The sequence below is a fragment of the Lampetra fluviatilis genome, chromosome 76 (genome assembly GCF_964198595.1).
Source record: "Lampetra fluviatilis chromosome 76, kcLamFluv1.1, whole genome shotgun sequence".
In the NCBI taxonomy this organism is placed as follows: Eukaryota; Metazoa; Chordata; class Hyperoartia; order Petromyzontiformes; family Petromyzontidae; genus Lampetra; species Lampetra fluviatilis.
In genome coordinates this window covers 3,469,002-3,484,188 of record NC_136350.1, presented here as the reverse complement: position 1 = coordinate 3,484,188, position 15,187 = coordinate 3,469,002, and the positions used below count along the sequence as shown (strand labels likewise).

The following is a 15,187-nucleotide window of genomic DNA, read 5'->3' as shown; positions in this document are numbered from 1 at the left end:
GTTTTCTTGGTGACTGGTCCCAGCTGCCTTGAGATCATTGACAAGATCCTCCCGTGTAGTTCTGGGCTGATTCCTCACCGTTCTCATGATCATTGCAACTCCACGGGGTAAGATCTTGCATGGAGCCCCAGTCCGAGGGAGATTTACAGTTCTTTTGTGTTTCTTCCACATGCGAATAATCGCACCAACTGTTGTCACCTTCTCACCACGCTGCTTGGCGATGGTCTTGTAGCCCATTCCAGCCTTGTGTAGGTCTACAATCTTGTCCCTGACATCCTTGGAGAGCTCTTTTGTCTTGGCCATGGTGGAGAGTTTGGAATATGATTGATTGCTTCTGTGAACAGGTGTCTTTTATACAGGTAACAAGCTGAGATTAGGAGCACTCCCTTTAAGAGTGTGCTCCTAATCTCAGCTCGTTACCTGTATAAAAGACACCTTGGAGCCAGAAATCTTTCTGATTGAGAGGGGGTCAAATACTTATTTCCCTCATTAAAATGCAAATCAATTTATAACATTTTTGATATGCGTTTTTCTGGATTTTGTTATTGTTATTCTGTATCTCACTTCAAATAAACCTACCATTAAAATTATAGACTGATCATTTCTTTGTCAGTGGGCAAACGTACAAAATCAGCAGGGGATCAAATACTTTTTTCCCTCACTGTAGGTGCTGCTACTCGCTACTAACAGCACTTGCCCCTAGAGCCTGCTAGAGGCTATACGGATCTTTGGGTTGTGGTTGTAGTGGTTGTAGTGGTGATGATTAGTAGTGGTTGGGGTTGTAGTGGTGGTGATTAGTGGTGGTTATGATTGGAGTGGTTATTGGGGTGGTGGTGGTTGTGGTTGTGCTGGGTGTAGTGGTGGTTGTTATAGTGGTGGCTGTAGTTGAAGTGGTTGTAGTGGTTATGGTTGTAGTGGTGGTTGTGGTTATGGTGGTTGTGGTTATGGTTGTAGTGATTGAGGTTATAGTGGTTATGGTTGCGATGGTTATAGTGGTATTCGTTGTGGTGGTTGTAGTGATGGTTGTGGTGGTCATAGTGGTGGTCATAGTGGTTGTTGTGGTGGTTCTGGTTGTTGTGGTGGTCGTGATGGTTGTGATGGTCATAGTGGTGGTCATAGTGGTGGTTGTAGTGGTGATGATTAGTAGTGGTTGGGGTTGTAGTGGTGGTGATTAGTGGTGGTTATGATTGGGGTGGTTGTGGTTGTGCTGGGTGTAGTGGTGGTGATTATAGTCGTGGTTGTAGTTGAAGTGATTGTAGTGGTTATGGTTGTAGTGGTGGTTGTGGTTATGGTGGTTGTGGTTATGGTTGTAGTGATTGAGGTTATAGTGGTTATGGTTGTGATGGTTATAGTGGTATTCGTTGTGGTGGTCATAGTGGTGGTTGTAGTGGTGGTCATAGTGGTTGTTGTGGTGGTTGTGGTTGTTGTAGTGATGGTTGTGGTGGTCGTAGTGGTTGGATGGTCATAGTGGTGGTCATAGTGGTTGTTGTAGTGGTGGTTGTGGTGGTCATAGTTGTGGTCGTAGTGGTGGTGGTGGTGGTGGTTGTGGTGGTGTCTGCATGGCGGTGTGGCGAGATCGTGGTGCACAGCGCCAGGCGCACCAGGCAGGCGCCCAGCCACAGCCCACGAGCAGCAGCAGCAGCAGCGCTGACAGCGCCAGCAGCGACACCCCCAGCACTGGGCGACAGGGAGAGAGAGAGAGAGGGGGAGGTGGTGATGGTGGCGGTGAGGTGTGGGAAGCCGTGAGCCCCAGGCTACTGTGGGCTCGCCTTCCCGTCAACCGGAGGCGGATGGCCACGTAGAATGTTTGAATGCTCACTGCGGAGGAGAGGCTGCCACTCCTCTGTCGGGAGCTGGACCGGTACCGCCTGGATCTCTGTGGCATTCAGGAGGTCCGGTGGACCGGCTCTGGCTCCTGCCACCATGAGGGGTGGACAGTCCTCTACTCGGGGCAGGAGACTGCCAAACAACAGGGTGTGGCTCTTCTTCTGAACAAAATAATGAAGGGGGCGTGGGAGCGTGACGGTGAGGTGTGGGAAGCTGTAAGCCCCAGGCTACTGTGGGCTCGCCTTCCCATCGACCGGAGGCGAGGAGTGGTGGTCGTGGTTACTTATGCCCCCACCGAAGACGAACATCCGTGGAGGGATGCAGGTAAGGACGATGAGTCAAATGCCTTCTATGACCTCCTGTCACAGGTGCTGGCTAAAGTGGCCACTCGGGACAGAGTCATCTTGTTGGGTGACTTCAATGCCCGAGTTGGTAATGCTCACAACAACGAGCAGAGCACCGGGCGGCTAAAATACAGCAAGTTGGCACAGTAGGGGGCACAGGTGGGGGTGCATCGGCCACTCATCTCAGTTGGTCAACCCGTGGCACCTGCTGGGTCTGTCCCGCGACCTCCTGCCAGCGGGCGTTTGACACTTCACGTGGCTTCAAAGTGCACCTAGCCTGGCACAAGCGTCGTGGTGACGTCACCAGCACTTAGTGGCGAAGTGGTGGTTGTGGTATTGGTGGTGATAGTGGTGGTGCCGGTGATAGTGGTGGTGGTATTTGAAGGAGTGGTGGTGATGGTTATAGTGGTGGTAGAATTGGAAGGAGTGATGGTGGTGGTGATGGTGCTGGTGGTGGTGATGGTGCTGGTGGTAGTGGTGATGGTGATGGTGGTGATGGTGCTGGTAGTGTAATGGTGATGGTAGTGGTGATGGTGCTGGTAGTGGTGATGGTAGTGGTGATGGTGGTGGTAGTGGTAGTAGTGGTGATGGTGGTGGTGATGGTGCTGGTAGTGTAATGGTGGTGGTGATGGTAGTGGTGATGGTGCTGGTAGTGGTGATGGTAGTGGTGATGGTGGTGATGGTGCTGGTAGTGTAATGGTGGTGGTGATGGTAGTGGTGATGGTGCTGGTAGTGGTGATGGTGATAGTGGTAGTGGTGGTGATGGTAGTGGTGGTGATGATGGTACTGGTGATGGTGCTGGTAGTGGTGATGGTAGTGGTAATGGTGGCTCAGCTGGTATTGTTGAAACCCTCTCAAGGGGGTGCATAACGAGGTTCTGGGTTCAATCCCTGACAGGCACCCAGACCCAGGGCGTGAGCCCAGGATCTTAGCGTCTCTGACACGACCCTTATACAATGGACACGGCATGATGAACCCATCGATACGGCCATGACGAAGCCCCTGAAGATGAGAGTCGGAGTGAGAGACACCCAGACCCAGGGCTCGAACTCGGCCCCGTCGAGTCAGAGGCCACCGCCACCACCACCGCACGGCCACCCTCACCCCAGGGCTGCAGCGCCGTCCTCGGGAAATCCACTTCGGGCGTCGGCTGGAGCCCGGCTCCTCTCTGTACAAACTCCAGGCCTGCACGCAGCACGTGACACGTGACACAGCACGTGACACGCAGCACGTGACACGTGACACGCAGCACGTGACACGCAGCACGTGACACAGCACACCCACAGACCCATAGAGACACCCACAGAGACACCCACAGAGACACCCACAGAGACACCCACAGAGACACCCATAGACCCATGGAAACACCCATAGAAACTCACAGATTAGCCGCTCTGCCACCATTGGCTGGGAGACCCAACGGTGGGGACCACGTGGTGCTCTGTAGTGTCACGTGGTGCCACGTGGTGCCACCCACCTGGACAATGGGCCTCGTCTGATTGGTCGCCGCAGTTGTCCAATCGCAGCGCGTCGCACACGAGGGCCCAGGGCACGCAGAGGCGGCTGGCGCAGCGGAAGTAGCGACCACAGTCGCTTGCTGCCATCAACAACATCAACAACAACATCAACAACATCAACAACATCATCAACAACAACATCAACAACATTATCAACAACAACATCAACAACAACATCAACAACATCAACAACAACATCATCAACAACAACATCAACAACAACATCAACAACAACATCATCAACAACAACATCAACAACAACATCATCAACAACAACATCAACAACAACATCACCATCAACAGCATCAACAACAGCATCAACAACACCATCAATGACCCATAGACTCACCACACAGCCTCCCATTGTATCTGTACCAGATGGAAATTCCTCCGGTACAGCTATTGAAGGCTTCACGAACTACGTGGTCGAAATAGATGTTAAATAATGTGGGAGCCAGAGGACATCCCTGTCGCACCTCAAGGTGTACAGGGAAAGGCTCCGCTACTAATGGTATCATAGGCCTTGACCAGGTCAATAAAGCAGAGACGTAGGTCTTGTTGGAATTCCCTACACCTCTGCTGTAGCAGACGGACAGAAAATATGGCATCTGTGCAGGACCGCCCTTTCCTGAAACCGCATTGGGGCTCTGCAAGCCTCTCCTCAGAGTGCCTAGCAAGGCGATGTTGAATAATCCTTACCAGGACCTTTCCCGGCACACTGAGGAGTGAGATGCCCCTGTAGTTGTTACAGTCTGTGCGGTCCACCTTCTTCTTAAAGAGTGCTAGTGCCGGTCCCGTGGACCTCCTGAATACCACAGAGATCCAGGCGGTAATGGTCCAGCTCCTGACAGAGGAGTGGCAGCCTCTCCTCCGCGGTGAGCGCTCGAACATTCCATGTGGCCACCCGCAGTGGTTTCTTGTTGTTTCTGGAGGAGCCCCGAGGGAAAATGTCAATCTCCTGGCTCCGCCAAATTGAAGGTGGAGGGGTTACCAGCCCCTCACACCCGTCCAGAGCCCCCATTTGGCCGCTGTGGTGGTCACAGACGCCATGAGGGGAGAGGCCAATCTCAGTTGGCCCTCACCCCCACGGCACTGCCCACCACAGCGTTGCCCGTCCGGCACCACGAGGAGGTAGGGGGTTGTTTTTGCCGGACTCACCACACAGAGACCCATAGACTCACCACACAGAGACTCAGACTCACCACACAGAGACTCACAGACTCACCACACAGAGACTCATAGACTCACCACCACACAGACCCGCAGACTCGCCACCACACAGAGACACCCACGGGGTCCGCACCTGGCCGGAAGGAAGTGACGTCGGCAAGGAATGTGAGGCGCGTGGTCACGTGGTGGCGATGGCGGCGGTGGGCGGAGCCAGTTCCTCGCAGCACGAGGGACAGAGTGAGCGCCGGGCCCGTCGACTCCCGCCGCAGGTCACCACCACCGCCACCACCGTGGCCACCACCGTGGCCACCACCGCCGCCACCACCGTGGCCGTCGCCCCCGTGGCCGCCAGCGGGGCACAGCGCCCCTCCGGGAAGGGGCGGCGAGGCGTCTCCCGCCCCGTCCAACAGCAGCAAGAAGACGCGCCCCTCACAGCCCGCGCCTGGCCACGCGGCGGTGGCGGTGATGGTGGTGGTGGTGGTGGTCGTGGTGGTGGTCGTCGTGGTGGTGGTGGCGGCGGTGGTGGTGGTCGTGGTGGTGGCGGCGGTGGTGGCGGTGGTGGCGGCTGTGACGGTGGTGGCGGTGGCAGAGTTGGGATTGAAATCGTCAGCGGTCACGCTTGTGTTGGCAATGGGAGTGGTGGTGGTGGCGGTGTATTTGGGATTGTTGTTGGTGGTGGTGTATTTGGGAGTGGTGGTGGTGGTGGTAGCGGCCACGTGCCCGGAACGAGTCGTGGGCTCCTCCGTGCTGCGAAAGTCATCAACCCTCGTGAGTCCATCTCCGGCTTCCACCTCCTCCACCACCACCTCCTCCTCCACCACCTCCTCCACCACCTCCACCTCCTCGTCGTCCGTGCCCAGGAGGCGCAGGCGGAAGGCGAGGCGGTCGCGGGGCGACGCGGCAAGCAGCGTCACCGTGCAGCGGGACGTGGCACCACCACCACCAACACCACCACCGTCGTCGTCGTCACCACCACCACTACCCCCACGGTGCCACACGGCGCGGGCGCTCGCCAGCACGGCACCGTCGGCCCGGACGAAGCCGCCGCAATGCTCCAGCACGCTCACTGGGCGGGGACAGGGGGGGGGAGGACATTGGTGGAATGCTGAGGTCACCAGCTCAGTGGTGGTGGCGGTGGTGGCGGTCACGGTGGTGGTGGTCACGGTGGTGGTGGTGGTCACGGTGGTGGTGGTGGTGGTCACGGTGGTGGCGGTGGTGGAGGTGGTCACGGTGGTGGTGGTGGTGGCGGGTGGTGGTGGTGATGGAGGATGTGGTAGTGGTGACGGACTGTAACAACTACAGGGGCATCTCACTCCTCAGTATGTGAGGCCGGGAAAGGTCCCGGCAAGGATGATTCAACATCGCCGCCTTGCCAGGCACGCTGAGGAGAGGCTTGCGGAGCCCCAATGCGGCTTCAGGAAAGGGCGGTCCTGCACAGACCCCACGTAGTTCGTGAGGCCTTCAATAGCTGTACCAGAGGAATTTCCATTTGGTACAGATACAATGGGAGGTTGATCGATGCCCGGGTGCCGTCAAGGGATGGCTCCCTTATTGGTCAACCACGTTATGTATGCCGATGATCTGGTAATTGCTGCTCACTCAGAGGAGGAGTTGGAGACGCTGCTGCTGAACCTGGAGCTTGCCACTAAGAGGTGGGGCCTCGGCAAGGTAAGGTAATTTACCCTTTTTACCGGGTAAAGAACCGAGGTATAACTGTACTCGTAATGGCAGAACTCCACGACTCCAGGAAGTGGCCCCGAAGCTTGCCATGATGTAAGGGACCGTGGCCAATTACAGCCAACGTCAGTTGAGCGTGGACAATTAGACCCAAGCCGAAACATAAAAAATAATGTTTTAAAGTACATGTTTTCTTACTCTTAGGTTTTTCGGTAAAGTCGCGTAGGTAATAAATAAATAATAAAAATTTAATTGAAATAATGATAGAAATAAAAAAAATTAATCACGACGTTTCGGAGGCAACACAAGTCTCCGTCATCAGGTGGGACCGTCACAGCTAAAATTACTGCATCAAGTGAGGCAAAAATCCAAGAGACAAGATCTTAAATACAAGTTTAAGGGGGGGGGGAGGGAAGGGGGAGGGGCTTATCTGAATGGTAGCCAATGAGTGGAACGTGTTGGGGGGGGTGGGCGGGGCTAAAAGAGACCAGTTGGTGCATCTTGTTGATGTTTGACCCGGTGTTGGTTGACAATCCAAATACAACAGAGGAGAGGAGAGTTGTTGTTAAACGCTGGGGATGTCAACACTCGGTAACGTAGAATAGTACCTGTGAGACATCTCCTTTACCAGTGGCAAAATATAGTGATAGGTTTTTACCCTTTCAACTGGTACAAAAACTGACACCTTTATACAAGGCATCATGTTTGCAATAACCACAACACAAGCAGTCAAAATGCAAACAAAAATAAACATTTGACTGCTTGTGTTGTGGTTATTGCAAACATGGTGCCTTGTATAAAGGTGTCAGTTTTTGTAACAGTTGAAAGGGTAAAAACCTATCACTATAGAATAGTACCTGTCAAATAAGATGGTCCAAATATGTGCAGTTAAATCTTTTTTGTATAGTTAATAACATCTTTCCAATGATTACTCAGTTTGTACCCATCATCACGGTTGAAGTGATGTCTGTGTTTGTATATCTGGATGGCTTCGTGTACAAACCTCTGATGGTAGCCAGAAGGTTTGCAGAGCACCTTGGTCTCAGAAAAGACAATATCATGGGAATCCACATCGTTGTAGCAATGATTGGCAGAGGTCGCAAACGGGTTTTGATTCCGTACCCGTACCCGGCCGCACCAGGGTCGCAAACGGGTACCCTACCCGATACCTGGCTACCCATACCCGGCCGGGTATCGGGTAGGGTACGGGTACCCGATTGCGACCTCTGGGATGAAGCCATGTTGCAGGCGCGGGTGGGTTGATTCTAGGAACTTGAATTGTGAGAAGAGACGAGACGTTGGGAAATGAGTGACAAACGGTGACTCACCAGTGACTCACGGCCTACCCGTACCCGGCCGCACCAGGGCTGGGTACGGGTAGCCGGGTATCGGGTAGGGTACGGGTATCGGGTACCCGGTTGCGACCTCTGATGATCGGCAACGGCTGAAGGCTCAATTTTGCCGTGTTTCAGATCTGACTTGTGCTCGCGGACACGATCAGAGACATGACGTTTCGTTTCCCCAATGTAACAATCACCACAGATGCAACTCGGTTTATGATTCACCACAGATGCAACTCAGTTCATGGAAACGTCGTGATTTTTTATTGTATTTCTATTATTTCAATTAGATTTTTATTATTTATTTTCTACCTACGTGACTTTACCGAAAAACCCAAGCGTATGAATCATTGCAGTCACGAAAGCTTCACATCTAGAATTTATGTTTTCTATTTTTTTATGACAGAATATCGTGTTGTCATCAGTATGACACAAGTATACCAAGTTTTTGCAGTCGATACCACATTGGGAAGTGGGTTAAAATTGAGTTGCAGGATTTGAGGACGACAACAACAACAACAGACAGAGTGAGTTAAAAGAAAGCGTGTAACATTGGAATCATCGAGAGTATTGTATATGATTAAAGCGCTCTACCTTATAGTATTTACCGTTATAAACCTTGTTCATGTGTAGTAGTTCCCTAGTAATTACCCTGTAATCGGGTAATTTGTATGCGGAAAGGGTAAAGGTAGGGTAAAGGTAGGCTCTTTGTTTTTTACCGTTTAACTTGTACCTTACCTGCTAAAGGGTAAAAGGTAGGGTAGAGTGATTGTATCGTGGTAAGGTAAAAGGTAGGGTAAAGGTAGGCTCGTTGTTTTTACCGTTTAACTTTTACCTTACCTTGCCGAGGCCTAGGTGCCACTAAGAGGTGGGGCCTTACCATCAGCCCCACCAAAACTAAGCACCTGCCTAGGTATTTTGTACCATCGGACACTCCACCCCCACAACTCCCAATCGGTGATGGGGCAGTAGTGGAGAGAGTGGAGAGTTTCCCATACCTGGGCAGTGTGCTCATGACCGGCTCCAGTTTAACAGCAGTGGTCTCACTCCGAATCAGTCGAGCGGCAATGTCTTTTCATCGGTTGCGTAACGCTGTGTGGAAGCTACCTGGTCTGTCGCTCCGCACGAAGCTTCAGGTCTTCTCGGCCACGGTCATTCCCTCCCTTCTCTACGCGTGCGAAACGTGGACCCCCCTAATGGAGCATCTTCACCAGTTATAAACATTCAGGCTGGCCTGCCTACTATCCATCCTGGGTGTAACCTGCAGGCTGGATTGTGTGAGGAGCTCACAAATCCTTGAAAGATCTGGGCAAAGTCCCAACGGTGAGCTCCTCCGGCAGGCAAGGCTGCGTTGGCTGGGTCATGTAGCCCGCATGGCTAGTCACGTGACGTGGTGGTGAACACGTGACGTGGTGGTGAACACGTGACGTGGTGGTGAACACGTGACGTGGTGGTGAACACGTGACGTGGTGGTGAACACGTGACGTGGTGGTGAACACGTGACGTGGTGGTGAACACGTGACGTGGTGGTGAACACGTGACGTGGTGGTGAACACGTGACGTGGTGGTGAACACGTGACGTGGTGGTGAACACGTGACGTGGTGGTGAACACGTGACGTGGTGGTGAACACGTGACGAGGTGGAGGTCACCTGACTTGAGGCTGCTCGTGGCTCTCGGAGTGAAGTCAAAACTCAGGACGAGAAGCAGCAGAGAGACCCTCGCCATGACACCCTGTGACTGTGTGTGTCACTGTGTGTGTCACTGTGAGTGTGTGTGTGTCACTGTGTGTGTCACTGTGAGTGTGTGTCACTGTGAGTGTGTGTGTGTCACTGTGTGTCACTGTGAGTGTGTGTCACTGTGTGTGAGTGTGTGTCACTGTGTGTGTGTGTCACTGTGAGTGTGTCACTGTGTGTGAGTGTGTGTCACTGTGTGTCACTGTGAGTGTGTGTCACTGTGTGTGTGTCACTGTGTGTGTCACTGTGAGTGTGTGTCACTGTGTGCGTCACTGTGTGTCACTGTGTGTGTGTCACTGTGTGTGAGTGTGTGTCACTGTGTGTGTGTCACTGTGTGTGTGTCTTTATATGTGTGTGTCTGTGTCTCTGTGTGTGTCTGTGTGTGTTTGTCTCTGTTGTCTGAGTGGTTGTGACGATGATAGTGCTGGTGGTGGTGATAGTGGTGGTAATGGTGGTGGTAGTGGTGTTGATAGTGGTGGCGATAGTGGTGGTAATAGTGGTGGCGATGGTAGTGGTAGTGATAGTAGTGGTGGTAGTGGTGGTGACAGTGATAGTGCTGGTGGTGATGGTAGTGGTGGCGACAGTGGTGGTGGTAGTGGTGGTGACAGTGGTGGTAGTGGTAGTGATAGTGGTGGTGGTAGTGGTGGTGACAGTGGTGGTAGTGGTAGTGATAGTGGTGGCGACAGTGGTGGTGGTAGTGGTGGTAGTGGTGGTGACAGTGGTGACAGTGGTGGTGGTGACAGTGGTGGTGGTGATAGTGGTGGTGATGGTAGTGGTGGTGATGATAGTAGTGGTGGTAGTGGTGGTGACAGTGGAGGCGACAGTGGTGGTGGTGGTGACAGTGGTAGTGGTGGTGGTGATAGTGGTGGTGATGGTAGTGGTGGTGATGATAGTAGTGGTGGTAGTGGTGGTGACAGTGGAGGCGACAGTGGTGGTGGTGGTGGTGACGATGCTGCCTCTGCTTGATGATAATGAGGCCCTGGCTTCTTGAGACGAATTCCGTCAGCCCCCACAACCCCCCCCCACCTCCCACCCCCCCATCCCCCCCACACCCCCCCACAACCCCCCCCCCCACAACCCCCCCCCCAACAACCCCGTAACCCCCATCATCCTCCATGCCAACGCTGGTGCAGGGCACAGCAATGCTGACGCACACGCCAGAGACAAAGACGCAGATCGCCCACCCACCCACCAACATCCACCACCCACAACACCCACCCACCAACATCCACCACCCACAACACCCACCCACCACCACCACCCACCCACCAACATCCACCACCCACAACACCTACCCACCAACATCCACCACCCACCACCCACAACACCCACCCACCACCACCACCCACCCACCACCTACCACCCACCACCCACAACACCCACCCACCACCACCCACCACCACCGACCATCACCACCGACCACCACCCACCACCTACCACCCACCACCACCCACCACCTACCACCCACCACCACCCACAACACCCACCACCCACCCACCACCACCACCCACCCACCAACATCCACCACCCACAACACCCACCCCACCCACCCCACCTACCACCCCACCCACCACCACCCACCACCACCCACCCCCACCCACCACCTACCACCCACCACCACCCACAACACCCACCCACCACCCACCCCACCCACCACCACCCACCCACCACCACCATCCTTGCCCTAATAGCCTGTTAAGGCTATACGGGGGAGCTTTGTCTTTGTATTGTATGTGTGTGAGGCCGTTAAGGGTTATATAATTGCTTGTATTCTATAGGAGACGTTTCGGACAATGGGCCGTCTTTATAGCACGCGCACGCACCCACACATTCACTCATACACCCACCCACTCACCCACATTCACTCATTCACTCACACACCCACCCACTCACCCACTCACTCACTCACCCACCCACTCACCCACTCACTCATTCACTCGCACACCCACTCACCCACCCACACACATTCACTCACTCACACACCCACCCACCCACCCACTCACCCACCCACACACCCACTCACTCACCCACCCACCAATTCACCCACCCACTCACTCACCCACTCACTCACCCACTCACCCACCCACCCACCCACTCACTCACCCATTCACCCACCCACCAATTCACCCACTCACTCACCCACCCACCCACTCACTCACCCACCCACTCACCCACCCATCCACCAATTCACCCACCCACTCACCCACTCTCTCACCCCCACACCCACCCACCCATTCACCCACCCACCCACTCACCCACCCATCCACCAATTCACCCACTCACTCACCCACTCACTCACCCACCCACTCACCCACTCACCCACCCACCCGCTCACTCACCCACCCACTCACCCACTCACTAACTCACTCACCCATCCACTCACTCACCCACTCACTCACCCACCCACTCACCCATTCACTCACTCACCCACCCACTCACTCACCCCCACACCCACCCACCCATTCACCCACCCACCCACTCATCCACCCACCAATTCACCCACTCACCCACCCACTCACCCACCCACTGACCCACCCACTCACCCATCACTCCATCACTTTTCCAGCCCGTGCCGTGTCTGTTTAGCCCCCTCTATGCGGCCAAACAGAAGCTGCAGGGGCATGCCGTGGCTGCGTGGCCCAGCCAAGGCAATCACCGATGGGACTGTGTCCAGATCTTTCAAGGAAGGATCCGTGAGCCCCTCACACTGTAATGCGGTCTGTGTGTGTCTCTCTGTGTGTGAGTGTGTCACACAGACACACTCGCACACAGAGAGACACTCACACACAGACACTCATACACAGACACACACACAGACACTCACACACAGACACACTCACACACAGACTCAACACACACACAGACACACACACAGACACACTCACACACAGACACACTCACACACAGACACACTCACACACACACTCACACACAGACACACACAGACACTCACACACAGACACACTCACACACACACTCACACACAGACACACTCACACACAGACACACTCACACACAGACACTCAAACACAACAACAAAAACCGCCATTCGCCAGGAGAGGCTTGCGGAGCCCCAATGTGGTTTCAGGAAAGGGCGGTCCTGCATAGATGCCATATTTTCTGTCCGTCTGCTACAGCAGAGATGTAGGGAATTCCAACAAGACCTACATCTCTGCTTTATTGACCTGGTCAAGGCCTATGATACCATTAGTAGGCCTGGGCTCTGGGTTGTTCTTCGTGCTTTTGGAGTCCCTGACCCTCTGCTCACGATCATTAAGGACCTTCATGATGGTGAGCGGGCCCGGGTAAAACTACGTGGCCGGGAGTCGGAGCCATTCCCTGTTCACCTTGGGGTGCGACAGGGATGTCCTCTGGCTCCCACATTGTTTAACATCTATTTCGACTACGTAGTTAGTGGAGTCTTCAGTACCGGAGGAATTTCTATCTGGTACAGGTACAATGGGAGGCTGATTCATGCCCGGGTGCGGTCAAGGGATGGCTCCCTATTGCTCAACCATGTTGGAGGCGCTGCTGCTGAACCTGGAGCTTGCCACTAGGAGGTGGGGCCTTACCATCAGCCCCACCAAAACTAAGCACCTGCCTGGGTATTTTGTACCATCGGACACTCCACCCCCACAACTCCAAATTGGTGATGGGGCAGTTGTGGAGAGAGTGGAGAGTTTCCCATACCTGGGCAGTGTGCTCATGACCGGCTCCGGTTTATCAGCAGAGGTCTCACTCCGAATCAGTCGAGCGGCAATATCTTTTCATCGGTTGCGTAACGCTGTGTGGAAGCTACCTGGTCTTGTGCTTGTTGGTGTTTGACTTGCATCCCACTGGGATGTTTGCACACAGCGTTGGTGTGCGGTGCTTTGTCTGCAATATTTTCCTGTCTTTTCTTGGATTTTCTGTTTGCACTTAGTCACATAGTCACCTTTAGACGTTTTCTTGTTCATGTTTTTGTTTTTTGTTTGTTGCGGTTGCACCCGATTCAAGAGCCGAATGGCTCACAGGGCTACACCAAATAAATGAACCTGAAAACTGAAAAAAAAACTCATGAATGTGATCACGAGAACGCCTCTCGCCCCCTTCATTCTCAGCATCTCTCCGTTACTATCAGAGACCGCTAGAGGCCGCTAGTGGCCACGAGAGGCCGCTAGAGGCCTCTGGAGACGAGGAATGTTGGGGAGAGAGAGGGGAGAGGGGAGGGGAGGAATCTCGAGTTTGAGAGAATCTCCATAACGAGAAGAGCGAGTCTCGGAGCGGGCGGAGTTAGCGAAGACGTCACCACAGACAGCCCCCTTTGTCTCTCCCTGGGCACTCACACAGAGAGAGGGAGGGAGACAGGCGGAGACAGAGAGACGGGGAGAGAGACAGAGACACGGGGAGAGAGAGACACGGGGAGAGAGACACGGGGAGAGACAGACACGGGGAGAGGGAGACACGGGGAGAGGGAGACACGGGGAGAGACACGGGGAGAGAGACACGGGGAGAGGAAGACACGGGGAGAGAGACACACGGGGAGAGAGATACACGGGGAGAGAGAGACACGGGGAGAGGCCTTGCACTCAGCAAAAGACGCCGTGCTTCAGAAACCGGTAAATGCCTCGCTGTGGTGGTGATGGTGCTGATGGTGGTGGTGGTGCTGGTAGTGGTGCTGGTAGTGGTGATGGTGGTGGTGATGGTGCTGGTAGTGGTGATGGTGCTGGTGCTGATGGTGGTAGTGCTGGTAGTGATGGTGGTAGTGATGGTGGTGCTGGTAGTGGTGCTGGTAGTGGTAGTGGTGCTGGTAGTGGTAGTGGTGCTGGTAGTGGTGGTGGTGCTGGTAGTGATGGTGGTGGTGATGGTAATGATGGTGGTGGTGATGGTAATGATGGTGGTAGTGATGGTGGTGCTGGTAGTGGTAGTGGTGCTGGTAGTGGTGGTGGTGCTGATGGTAATAATGGTGATGGTAGTGATAGTGGTGGTGTTGGTGGTGACGGTAGTGGTAGTGATGGTGAGTATTTACTGTGTGCTGATGGTGATGTGAGTGGGGAGCGGTGGTGCAGCGGTTAGCGCTACGCTGCGCTACGAACCCGGCGACCCGAGTTCGATTCCCGCTCACGGCCAACACCGCCAGTGACGATTATCTGAACCGGTCCTGGGCCTCCCCTAGGTCGACTCAGTAGCAAACGAGTACCTGGTGCAACGGTGGTGGTGTAGTAAACATCGCTAGCACTGGGGAGACAAAGGCGGCCGGGCGTGGTGCTGGCCACCCACCCCCTCTGTGTGTGCCACAGTGCCGGTAGCCTCCATAGGTGCTGCTACTCGCTACTGACAGCACTTGCCCCTACAGCCTGCTAGAGGCTACCTGGGGGAGCTTTGTCTGTGTGTAATTGCTACTGACAGCACTTGCCCCTATAGCCTGCTAGAGGCTATACTGGGGAGCTTTGTCTGTGGTGCTAGTGTTGGATGGTGAGTGGTGAGTACTGTACTGAACATGGTGATGGTGGTGGTGATGGTGGTGGTGATTGTGATGATGATGGTGATGATGATGGTGGTGATGATGATGGTGGTGCTGATGGTGGTGGTGATGGT

General features: G+C 54.2%; 2 protein-coding genes across 2 annotated transcripts in view; one reads left to right on the top strand and one right to left on the bottom strand.

Annotated features, from left to right (window-relative positions):
• Positions 1-603: 603 nt before the first annotated feature.
• LOC144953411 (uncharacterized) lies at positions 604-9,645 on the bottom strand. The gene is made up of 6 exons (XM_078883990.1): positions 9,527-9,645; positions 5,586-5,924; positions 4,992-5,300; positions 3,649-3,768; positions 3,276-3,356; positions 604-1,677 (listed from the first exon to the last, which is right to left on the bottom strand). The coding sequence occupies exons 1-6, from the start codon at positions 9,600-9,602 to the stop codon at positions 1,508-1,510; spliced, it is 1,095 nt and encodes a 364-aa protein (XP_078740116.1). The 5' UTR covers positions 9,603-9,645; the 3' UTR covers positions 604-1,507.
• A 4,402-nt stretch (positions 9,646-14,047) lies between these two features.
• The window catches only part of LOC144953410 (uncharacterized), a 50,428-nt gene continuing 49,288 nt past the window's right edge, over positions 14,048-15,187 (top strand). Inside the window, exon 1 of the mRNA XM_078883988.1 lies at positions 14,048-14,208. The gene's annotated coding sequence lies outside the window, so the exon portion shown is untranslated. The remainder of the gene's footprint in view (positions 14,209-15,187) is intronic.